Genomic DNA, 12,807 nt, shown 5'->3' with positions numbered 1-12,807 from the left:
GTTTCAATCATATCAGTGAAACTATTCAAGTGCATAAAGATTTACAGCATCAGGCTCCTACTTAATGTAACATCTTCAATGGAATTTTCCTAAAGATGTTCATATGATGTAAGGAATCATGTTGCAGTTGCCTTGCAGCTTCCATCAAAAATATTCTGGACATTAATTTTCTGTAAAAACATTGTAAAAGTTTGTCTAGCAATTTTTTTTACCATTATTTGTAGCTTCTCTGCAGCACGAGGAATGTTGAATACAAAGGATACTAGACCTTCTTTACTAGAAAGTGCAGTCTTTTTCTTTGGGTCTTTTCTATCTCGGGTAAGAGTTGCAGTAACAGACACGGCAGCAGCAGGAGAACCATCAGCAGAAGTTATAGATGCCTATTGGGGAAAATTTCCACAGGCAAATGACAGGGTGAAAATAAAATCTTAAAACAAGGAAAGATATTTTAAACCAATAGGAAATATAAATCCTTAAAAATTATTATTTGGAAATTTGACCATTGGGAGGGAGAAACAGGAGGTGACTTCATCTTGTTACCAACTAGTATCAAACAACTACACCCAGATTATCTGTTGTGCCAGCACTCTCCTAAGCACATATCACTCCTGGGGGAATTCTGCACCACTGCACAAGTGCAGAATTCATGTGCCCTGCAGATGTTTTTTTCTCCACAGAAAATACATTCTGCCGGAGAGGCACAGCAGTTATGCCTTTCATCCACCAGGGGCTGCTCTGGCACCAGAACAGAGGCAGCCAGCTCACCAGCTGTAGCAGTCAACAGCTGATGGGGAGAGAGCAAAGGGTATGTTCCTCACAGCGCCCTGCCTATGGGGCCATGTGAGGAAGCAAGAGACGGACAGAGAGTGTCACATAGGGCTGCTGGGGGATCACAGACTGGGGTTCAGAAGGGCTAGTGGTAGAAACAGCCTGGAATAGTGGTGCAGGGGCACATGGGGACAGGAAGATGCAGAGACACATTGTGGGGGATGGCTGAATTGGGGTACAGGCCTACATGGAGATGGGGGGCAGGGACACATGGGGACAGGGGTGGCTGAGTGGGGGTGCAGGGACACATGGGGATGGGGGTAGATGTGCCTGACTGACTGGAAAAGGCTAGGGGTCAGCCAGGGTCTGCAAAAGGAAGGCTCCTCAACTCCCTAACAATCCCTTCCCCCCCAAAAAACCCTGTTCCATACTTCTCCCACGTACACCTAGCAACCCTTCAGGTTCACTTCCAGGCTCATTCCCAGCAATTACTTCCTCCTCCCTCAACTCCTCCATTACCCCTGACTCCCCCAAGCCTTTGCATTGCTTCTGGGTGTGGGAAATACGTTTCTGTATTGTAGATTAAATAAACTATGACTCATATGCCTAGTAAGGAATCTGTTTGTCAAAAAAAAATTTCATGAATCTTTTTTGTTGTCTGTATTGTTATAGACATACTTTTTGAAAGGCATTTTTAAATAAATCATCAAAATAATTGTAACTGACATGATTATATTGTGTTATTTTCACAAATAAAATATGCAGAATTTTGCAGAATTTTATTTTTTTGGTGCAGAATTCCCCCAGGAGTAGCATATGTAATCACTTAGGCCTTGGAGACAAGTGATTATATGAGAATTTCAGCTTCCATAACAGACAGACAGACAGCCACCCACACACTAAGTTTCTAGCTGTGATAGCTGTGCTGAAAAATTTGAAAACATTAACCCTGCCAGCTCAAAAGCCAGAAGACAAATGAAAAGAAACCAACTTTTATTTTAAAAATCTCTGGATTTGTAAGCCAATTTCATGATTTTTTGGGGGGAGCGGGCACTGTCTCATAGCTTTTGAAGGCTTGAGGTGTACCATTGTATCCCTAGTTCCTTTCTTAAAGAGAAGTTCTATATTTTCTACTCTCCACCCACCTATGGCTCTATGAACTCAGAAAGATAAAACCAGAAAATGAACAGAGATAGCCAGCAACATTTTGGGCCTATACCTGCCAGGTACTCCTCACAAAGAAATCCCATGGAAGCAGCTGGGAATTCTATGGGCAGAACAGCTGCTAGATGAGTCCCTGATAATGGAAGAAAGCAGCTACTGCAAACTAAACATTACTTACCACAATGGAGAAAGGTGCCCCAGGCACAAAATATTGTTTGGTGTTGGACAGGTCTATACTATAAGGAGATTTGACAAACTTCACATTACTGAGTTCTTCCTCCTGGATTTCACCGCCTATTAATAGCAAACATGGCCCAAGACATTTTTTACTCCCATACAAATGTTAAAAGGCATCCACAAATGAAGAAAACTAAAGTACAACAGAAGTGAATGAAGCTAAGCCTTCATTTCCAAAGACTCACAGCTTAGTTTATAATGGAATATTACTTTTCTTGGCCTTGGATTCCTTAGTATGCTCAGGCTGCTCTTCAGTCATGTGAAGCAGCCACTCCACATAGCCAATGAAGCTGGGTTGCATTGCCAGTGTGCACTCCTCAGCCTTCCTGATCTCCATCTTCCTCCACACATATACAACCCAGTTTTCCCTTCCCTTCTGAACATTGTACACCCCCTGCTCACATCCCTCTTGCTGTCATTGCTGAGGGAATGTGGTGCAGAGAACAGCTTGGGGGGAAGAAAACATTTAGGTTAACAGTAATACATTTATCATTTATGTGAATTGATAGCAGGCAGGTGATATTTCTTTACTGTTAAAGATATTACTCAACGTCAGGAGGGTGGACTCTAGCCCTTTCAGAGCTTCATTTTTTACTAGGGGCTTGATTCCACCACTCTCATTCCCTTTGAGTAGTTCTTTTCTCGATAATTAGTTCTATTGGGAGTACTCAAAAAAGCAGGCCTTACTCAGCGTGAGTAATCGTGGAAGAATCAGACATCAGGTCTCTAACATTCTGGAAGGAGAGTTTTCTTTTCTGGCAAATACTTCTAATACTTTTATGCTTGTTTGATATTTTATTTTGCAGGTTCAAATCTTTATAACTTCGCAGTCAGTTCCTGCTCATCCAGCATTATCATTCACTGGTTTTGGCCGGATCTCCTTCTTGCTGCAAAAAAGCTGATACATTCCTAGCCAAAATTCAGTGTGGCTAGTGAGGAGAGGGGGAAAAAAACCCTTCTATATTCTATCTATTTGTCACTTGTGTGCTCTCAGGGTCAACCCCTGCTGAATAAAGTTCATCAGCTGTGTATGCCATTATATGCACAATGTGTCCACAATGTTAAGACTCAGACTAAATTATAGCAAGTATGAGCATATATATTATCTAGCTCTCTTTCAATTGTGCTAAGCGGACAATAAAACATGATGGATGAAATCCCGGCCCTATTGAAGTCAATGGGAGTTTTGCCATTGGCTTCCATGGGTATGTCTTCACTGTAGAGTTAACTCAAGAGATCTACACTCCAGTTAATTCTCTCATGTCAGCCCAGCATGAGTGAGAGCAGCCACACTGTGAAAAACCACTCAAACTATTGCGTCCACATTGATGCTGTACTCACTTGTGTGCGGCAGTAAGACTGCTGCGGCATATCACACGGCTCTGAGTGTTGCAGTATGCACAGGTCCTTGGAATATAGCCTTGGGATACCCCTTAGCCCATCTGGCTGCGGGGCCTTATCTAAGACTTGTTCCAGCACCACAGTCTGTTCCTGTGACTCCGCCCCATGTTCTGCCGTGGTCTACTCCGGTGCCATTGCCAGTGGTCTCAAAACTCCTGCTCAGAAGCTTGTCAGTAGGTCTATGGGCTCTGTGCTTGGGACCATGGTGAGTCCCCAGTCAAACTCCTTCCTAACAAGGGAAGGTAGATGGTGATTTGCTAACCTTTGCCTTGCGGTAGAAGGTCTTTAGATGTTTAATGCACTACCTGCGTTGAACAGCAGTCCCATCTTCACTAGCCTCTTTGAGATGTTCTCAGACAAGTGGATATTTCTGGTGTTGCTCCCAAAATCATGCTCCCTGCTGTGCTCACACCACTACTTAACCAGAACTGTGGCGTGCTCCTTTGGCCAGCTAGCAGCATGCTGGGTGTTGACCATAACGTGGAGCTGTTTTGCAGAGTTGGGCTGAGCAGGAAATGGAAAAGGCTGAGTGGAATGAAGAGTTAAACATTGACTGACAAGTAGCTTCTGGTGCATGGGAGGCAAGTAGGAAGTGACTAGGAAGAAGAGCTGAAACATACAGGACCTGGGAATGTGGTATAGTATTGGAGGACTATCTGAACACAAGCTTGGCTACAGCTGTATCCTCACTGCAAAGTGGACAGTTTGAAGCATGCCTTACAGCAAAATGTGGGCTTTAACCCATCCCCCAGCTGTGCAAGCAAACATGGGTTCAAGGCTCATATAAGCACATGCTTTAGGATAGTGTGTGTGGATGGTGGTGTGAGGGGTGGGCATAAAACAAGGATAAGAACACATGATAAAGCCTGCAGCATAGACATAATGTATGTGAACTACAGTCAAATAAGCACCTGTGTTAATGTGCAGTGAAAAGAAGTTCCATGGACCAAGATTTCACCCAATGAGAATTGTACTGGGAAAAGATCAATGAAAATGTTGTAGATTACATCAGCAAATGCTTAGTTTACTTACTTGCAGTTTCTATAACTGTAACAGAGACATATAAAAAATGCCCTTCCAAAGCAGTAATGTTTTTTGTTATTTTTTCTTCCAAAGATTTGGTACTTAACGTGACTGTTCCTTTTCCATTTTGTATCTAAAATCAAGATGGAAAAATATTATTGCCTTTGAATGGTATTAGATTTAAAGGTTATGTTGCACTTCCAGTAAACTGACTGTAATAATACAAAGGCCAGTGTTTTAAGGCCATTTGCTATTTCATTTCCACGAATCTCAACAATATTGAACTCAACTGGTATAAAATGACATAGCTCCACTGAACTAATATTTAATATGATTCAATATTCAATCATATACAATAATCATTTCTAGTAGGTTGTACTTACTGAAGGCTGTTGTTCCAGGCCTGGGAGAAAGATTTTTTTATCAGTTTCCTCTATTATGCCAAATCGCACATATGCAACACCATCTACCCCTTTTGCATAAGAATGCCTTTAATAGGAAAAAGAATGAAGCAACAATAATTATAGTAATATTCATACAGTAGACAACCTAATGTGTGCTTGCTAATGAACATGAAACGAAAGAGTCCCTTTACCTAGTAATTTGTGTTAGTATTGTGCCATGGTAACTGAGTATTTAGAACTGAAATACAGCTCTAGTAACTAGTGCTATACATATGATAATCTTTGACAGCTTCATGTAGAAAGCTGTAGACATACAAAGTGCACACCTTAGATGCGTCGCTTAGTCCCTGAGCTAGTCTACACTACAGAGGCTTTAACGATACAGCTACACCAGTATAGAGCTACCAGCAGAGCCCCCTGGAGGAGACACAGCATATACTGGCGAAAAGTCTCCTTTTGTTGGTATAGCTACATCTACATGGAGAGTGGGGGTTACCAGCATAGCAATGTCAGTCAGAGGTGTGCTTTTTTCACAGTCCTGGCCAACATGGCTCTGCCAGCATAACCTTGTAGTGTAGATCTGGCCTCTGCACCTCAGTTCCTCATCTGTAAAAAGGGGCTCATAGCACTGCCTGTGAATGATATTGCAACTCCATGCAGTATCTGTGGGGTCACGCTATTCCGTTTCTGTATGGATTCTGTATCATTGTGTTCTACTCTGTGGGGCAGGATTACCACATATTTTACAGGAACCAAAAAAGAGTGGGGAGTGATTAAGGTGAGTCATTGAGACTAAACAACCATAGAGATGTACTACCCTGGAGAGTCTCATATATACTGGTTCAGACTGGGTTTTCCAGAGACAAGGAAACAAAGAAAGGGTTTTTAGTACAAAAAGATTAGATTGAACTCATACGGGGCCTTCTCTCTGAACCTGTGCAAGGATCTCATCTTGAAAAAGGGTTGGAAAGACTTTGGCTTACTTGGGCCCAGAAGACTGATGGGTGACTTCTCGTAAGTTTTGAGCATGCACATTGGAGCTTTTATAATTTTAATATGTTTTGTCTCTTATGCTTTCATCTTAAGAATAAATATCTTGCCTAGAAGGAGTTGTGTGGAAACCTATAACTGCTGGCAATACACTGGTCACAGCCCTCAGAGAAAAAGCAAAGCACAGGTGCTGGTCTTGAGGCAGACTGGTTTGCTGGGAATATCACAATGTAAGGCAGGAGGCTGTGCAGCCTTAAAACCCTGGTCAGAAGGGAGACACATGCAGATCTTCACACAAAAGAGGTGATGATGGGAGAGAGAAACCTTAAGTGGGTGCCCTTGAGGGATCACAGACAGGGAATACAGATGCAGTTACCCTGGAACTGTGACACTGCCAGTGATGGGGTGGTCTAGGCCCAAAGGGCCCCTGCTGGAGGCCTCAGAAGTCTACCACACCCATCCCAGGAAAGGAGCAGTGGAAAGGTGCTCCAAGCAGGCTAGAGAGGCTGCAGGGGGGAAGCAGCCAATCAGGACCCAGGAGGGCCATATAAATGGAGCTGCAGAACATAGCAGCAGTTAGTTGCTGCTAGAAGCTGGAGAAGAAACAACTAAATGCCTGGCTGGTGGAGAGAACTGCAGCACAACGGATGGCAGGGACTCAGGGGAGCAAGAGGCTTCTGGCTGGCTGCTAGGTTTGAGCCAAAGACAGTTTGCTAGCAGGGTCCGGGGGAGCAATGAAGGAGCTCCCATCTGGCTATGGACACTTAGTAGGGACGGAGCCTGTGGAGGGCTGCAGGAAGATAGGGTCTCCAGGGAGGAAGCACTGGGGATACAGCCCCATACCAGGGCTGAACTGGTTTAAAGACCGCGGACACACCCAACCAGAGGGGGCCCTCATGATAGGTGAGTGCCGACTATGCTACACTGCTCTACCTCACAGTGGTGTTAAAATTATGAGGTTCTTATATACTACAGTGATGGAGCATATAAGTGCCTAAGATTGATATAGCAAGTAAAGAAACACCAAATTTCTGAGACTCTCTGCTTAAAAGATCAACCCTACAGTAACTGCTAATGTAGGACCAGCATTTCCAATTCAGATGACAGATGGCCTAAAAACAGAATCATTTCTCTGAACATCACTGAATTTTCAGGGTTTTGGTAAAATAGAACTTAGATCTGAACTGCTCTTGGTTCTGCCAGTCTCTGCTTGAAACCTGTGTATGAGAAGGTAATGTCTAAGAAACTGTATTAATGCTACTTATTTTTAAATAAATAGCAAACATTGCTCATCTGTTTTCATCATCATCATTCTTTGCTTATTGGAGGGGTCTTAAGGTTGATGTCATTATTCTAAAATTAGAAGTTGGCCCAAATCAAGCTATGAGATCCAAACACCACTGAGCTTTGGGAAAAGTTCAAATTTGGGTCTGAACTAACAGCTGAGGTCCATCTCTATATAAATCATAAGTTACTGGGCTTTAGAATGTTGCTAACTCTTATACTTGCTGATTTTTCATTTAATTAAAAATAATTATCCCTGGTTGTCTTAGGAACCTGTTGAACTAGCAACCCAGAAATAAATCTCTCTCATCTTCATCTCTTCTATAACTCATAAAGAAAGGCACAAAGCCCTGTTTCTTTCTTTATCAGACTGCATCTCATTAGCACAGAAGCAGCATTTCACAGCAGTGTTTCAAGAAAGAAGAGACTGAGAGAAAGGATCAGAATATGGAAGATTGAAGGAGAAATGCTTGAGAAAAACCAGAGCCTGTTCCCACTAAAGTTAGTGGAAAATCTCTAATTGATTTCTATTATACAGGATCAGATGTTAGATGACCTGCAGCATGTACACAGAAACAAGAATTATGAGAAGTATATGATCCATAACAATGTAAAAAATCTAATAGCTGTCTATTTGGGTACCCACGTGGCCCTCATCAACCTGGTATCTAAGCATCTAAACTAGAAAACAAACAATTTAAAAAAAGATTTGGTTATTTAAATGGTTAAATTAAGCAACATACAATTATTAATTCCGTCAAGACACTGAAACCAGTGCATTTTAACATCTCATATGGCTTGAAAGCATTCAGTCTTCAAACTTGGGACCCCAAAAGATGCATTTGCTAACAATTCAATTGCCTCTCCTGTCTTATGGATTAATTTAATTATTAATTACAAGGATTGGAGGAAGTGACAGAGTTCACTTTTTCTTATCCCCAAACTTCATAAAAAAGACACTATTAAAATATACTTACGTTGCATAAATATCAAATGTAAAGGTCTTGTTCCAAATATGGTAGTATGGCTCAAATGGGATAAGTTTGACTTCAAAAGATGGAAGCTCTGTACAAAAACAACACAAAAAATAAAGATCACATCTAAAAAAGTTCACATTTCAAATGTGCCTTCAACTCCTGAGAGTTTGTAATGCACAAGGCTTTGGAAAAATTGGCAGCTCTTTGTTCCTGTACTGAGAGGTGTGCAGAGAAAGTTGAAGTCTCCATTTAAGCTTTAGGCAAAGGCAGAGCAAGTCTTTGTGAGCCCTCTTGCTAACCAATAGTTGGAGCTATATTACAATGGCATAGAGACAGATAGACTCTGGACAGGAGCCTGATCTCACAAATACTGATTTACATCCACTGAAGTCAATGATACTTCACATGTGTAAAATATATGTGAGATTAGAATCAGGCCCGCTGGCTGAGTGATACCCTTAGAGTCAGCTGTTCCTCACCAAAGTACATTCATTATAAAATCCTCCAGTTCACTAAGGGTCAGATCGTGGTTGGCCCCTACATGGGTGCCTAGGGATGAGAGGGTGCAAATTCTTCCCAATTCAAGCACCTTGCATATGGATTGATTCAGTCAAGTGTCGAGACTGTTTCTCCGTGCATCAATTTGAGCCCAAGGCACTCTAGAGAGGGTAGAGCCACTACCCTGCTACCTCCCATCACTGCCCCCCAACACACACACACACACACACACTGCACTGGCCCACACAGCAATTCAGACACACTGGGGTGAGTAACCATCATCATCTTAATGGATGGTAGAGACTGCACGCTACCATATGCACCAGTTAACTCAGCGAGAGATTATACCTCATTGAGGTATAATCCCACAAAGTGCTGCTCGAAGAATGGTTAACACCACCTCCTACTTGGGTCACTGCCTATCAAGCCCATTTGGCCCTCAGTTATCTAGAAGATCTAATATCTAAGCTCAACAAGATACTTCGCTGAGATATAGTCAGAACTTCACGTACTCATACTCCAAATTAAACATTAGCTTACCATAATTTTTAACTTCAAATTCAGTTGAACTATTGGACATCTCATACTCATCAAACCAGGCCAGGATTTTCCAGTTTCCAGGACTAGTGTTCAGATTAAATAGAAAGGGGAAAGTTTCTCTTACTCAATAGATTTTCAAAGCAATTTAAACATATTTAATGTATTGCTAAATAGAATAAGGAAAAAACCAAACCCCAGCAGTTGAAACCAAACACCAGTCTCTGCTTCCTTCCTTTGTTTTCATCCCCTAAGAATGAATTTCCTTCATTTTACTTTCCCTTTACTGATGGGAAGCCCATAAACATCTCTCTGAAGCATTGCAGTCTGGATTGAAATAGACACTTTGGAGAGCGTGAGGAACAAGCCAATAAATTACCATGTTGCAAACTATGTGGAACACAGATTACCCGTTAAAAAGCTATATGAAGAAGACAGTCACAATATATTCGCAAGAAGCAATCTTCATGCTATGAGCTCTAAATAATTCAGCATACCATTTAAGCACCTTTAACTTTAAGCACATGCTTAAGTCTCATTGAAATCAATGGGATTCAAGCATGTACTAAACAAATGCTTAAACATAAGTGCTATACTAAAGAGGGATAGATTTAAGCAAATGATTACAATTAAGCAGTTTGCTGAATTGGGGCCTTAATCATTTGGAATACAGATAGCAGCACCATATAAGCACTAAACGGTTGAGCTGGCTCTTGTAAGGATCAAGGTGTCTTCCACAAGGATCTCAGGGCCACACATGACTGGGCCATCATTTCCTGCCATTTTCTAAAAGGATGCCATAGCTGTGTTTGAATGTAATCAAAGCAGAAACATTTCCTTCACCTGTTACGGGACTGTAGCGCCCCACTCTGTGTCCTCGGGGTGAGGAACCTTTAGCCAGCTTGTTTTTAAGGTTTATCTTTTTAGTATGTGTTTCATGTTTTCCAGCAGTAGGGGGAGTCAGGGCTGGACATGTATAGACATGCTGTGTATGTGCATGTGACAGAGTGCATGAGTAGCCTAGTATATATATATGGGTGTGTTAAGAGCTTCTCCATGTGCTGTGTGATGGAGGCATGACAGACTATAGACAGAGAAAAAGCTGTAGCTGATACGCCCCGTTAGACCCAGCAGGGAGTGAGATTTCCCTTACTTGCTGTAATTGTAGCCTACAAGCATATATTTAGATCCTATTGTAGTTTTCAATAAATGGTTAAAATCCACTTGATCTTGTCTGAATTTCACGGGGGAAAGGGCAATGTGTAACACACCGTCCTATATTCCTCTTCCTGCTCTAACAAAGGATGACAAAACGAAACGATACTTGGTGAAAAAGGGAAAATTGTTCCCAAAATGAGACTGTGTATCTCTCTAGCCACTTTTAGTTTGAAGAAATTTCTGATGCTCCTAAATAATAATAGTAGTAATTTTGATATGTTGAAACATTGAAGATTATGCCATAGTAACTTACTCTGCAATGTCAGGTATCACAAAATGTCCATTGGTCATTGGTTTTGTCTGCAACGCTGATTTTTTAACCACCATTCCTTTTGAATTCTATCGAGGAAAAAACAAAAACAAAGATACAGCTCATACCCTCAGAATGAAACATTTGTGTCATGAGCTGAAGTTTGCATCTAGATCCTGGAGAGGGGGAAAAAGTAAGATTGCTCTAATTTTTCCTTTCTTTAGGATTCCACTTTTCTGCCCTACCTCCATACTCCACTTAGGACCGAGAAGGACTATATCAGATTCTCTTCACAGCCTGTATACATGACTTCTCCTCTGACTGGAAGAATTACTGCTAAGTGACACAATAAATTGCCCTGACAGTCCTCCCTGCCCTTTCTGACCTAGGAAGGAAGGAAGAAATTGGACCCAAGGTTCCAACATGATGGTGCACAGAACTAGTCCTAGGCTACGCAAACAGCCATATGCTGCATGTCTTAATATAATTATTGTTCTTTACCTTATATTTAAGGATATACTTTTAAACAATCCCCCCCATGAGACCTGGATGGGAAACTAACAGAGCCTTTCTCATCTACTTACAGGTTCAAGTCTCAACCAATTTGGTAATACTAGGGCTGTCAAGCGATTACAAAAATTAATCACAATGTAAAATTTTAAAGCCTGCAAGTCCACTCAGTCCCACTTCTTGTTCAGCCAATCACTCAGACAAACAAGTTAGTTTACATTTGCAGCAGATAACGCTGCCTGCTTCTTGTTTACAATGTCACTTGAAAGTGAGAACAGGCATTCTCATGGCACTGTTGTAGCCGGCGTCGCAAGATATTTATATGCCACATGTGCTAAAGATTCATATGTCCCTTCATGCTTCAACCACCATTCCAGGGGACATGTGTCCATGCTGATGATGGGTTCTGCTCGATAAGAATCCAAAGCACTTTGGACTGATGCATGTTCATTTTCATCATCTGAGTCAGATGCCACCAACAGAAGGTTGATTTTTTTTGCTGGTGATTCAGGTTCTGTAGTTTCCGCATAAGAGTGTTGCTCTTTTAAGACTTCTGAAAGCATATTCCATACCTTATCCCTCTCAGATTTTAGAAGGCACTTCAGATTCTTAAATCTTGGGTCGAGTGCTGTAGCTATCTTTAGAAATTTCACATTGGTACCCTCTTTGAGTTTTGTCAAATCTGCAGTGAAAGTGTTCTTAATATGAACATGTCCTGGATCATCATCCAAGACAGCTATACCATGAAATATATGGCAGAATGCGCGTAAAACAGAGCAGGGGACATACAATTCTCCCTAAGGAGTTTAGTCACAAATTTAATTAACACATTATTTATTTAATGAGCATCATCAGCATGGAAGCATGTCCTCTGGAATGGTGGCAGAAGCACGAAGGGGCATATGAATGTTTAGCATATCTGGCACATAAATACTTTGCAATGCTGGCTAAAAAAGTGCCATGCAAATGCCTGTTCTCACTTTCTGGTGACACTGTAAATAAGAAGAGGGCAGCATTATCTCCTGTATATGTAAACAAACTTGTTTGTCTTAGCGACTGGCTGAACAAGAAGTAGGACTGAGCGGACTTGTAGGCTCTGAAGTTTTATATTGTTTTGTTTTTGAGTGCAGTTATGTAACAAAAAATCTACATATGTAAATTGCACTTTCACATCAATGAGATTGCACTACAGTACTTGTCTGAGGTGAATTGAAAAGTACTATTTCTTTTGTTTATCATTTTTACAGTGCAAATATTTATAATCAAAAATAATATACACTTTGATTTAAATTACAACACAGAATACAATATATATGAAAATATAGAAAAACATCCAAAATATTTAATAAATGTCAATTGGTATTCTATTGTCTAACAGTGTGATTAAAACTGCAATTAATCATGATTAATTTTTTTTAGTTAATTGCGTGAGTTAACTGAAATTAATCGATGCCCTAATAATGACTGAAAGTTGTCACCATTGGATAGCTGTCCAAAGGCCACATGAAATAAATTGATGGTTTCTATTCAGTTCTTAATGGACAAA

At 41.1% G+C, this 12,807-nt stretch overlaps 1 protein-coding gene across 1 annotated transcript in view; it reads right to left on the bottom strand.

Moving 5' to 3' along the window:
• Positions 1-12,807, bottom strand: part of LOC119846277 (complement C4-like) — a 106,598-nt gene that overhangs the window by 73,358 nt on the left and 20,433 nt on the right. Inside the window, exons 6-12 of the mRNA XM_043505084.1 lie at positions 10,755-10,840; positions 9,287-9,369; positions 8,249-8,336; positions 4,977-5,082; positions 4,603-4,726; positions 2,111-2,226; positions 213-380 (exon numbers count right to left, since the gene is read on the bottom strand). Coding sequence (XP_043361019.1) covers positions 213-380; positions 2,111-2,226; positions 4,603-4,726; positions 4,977-5,082; positions 8,249-8,336; positions 9,287-9,369; positions 10,755-10,840 — 771 coding nt within the window. The remainder of the gene's footprint in view (positions 1-212; positions 381-2,110; positions 2,227-4,602; positions 4,727-4,976; positions 5,083-8,248; positions 8,337-9,286; positions 9,370-10,754; positions 10,841-12,807) is intronic.

Source organism: Dermochelys coriacea, chromosome 1 (assembly GCF_009764565.3).
Source record: "Dermochelys coriacea isolate rDerCor1 chromosome 1, rDerCor1.pri.v4, whole genome shotgun sequence".
Taxonomy (NCBI): domain Eukaryota; kingdom Metazoa; phylum Chordata; order Testudines; family Dermochelyidae; genus Dermochelys; species Dermochelys coriacea.
Note: the sequence above shows the minus strand (reverse complement) of the source record. Positions and strands in the feature narration are given on the sequence as shown.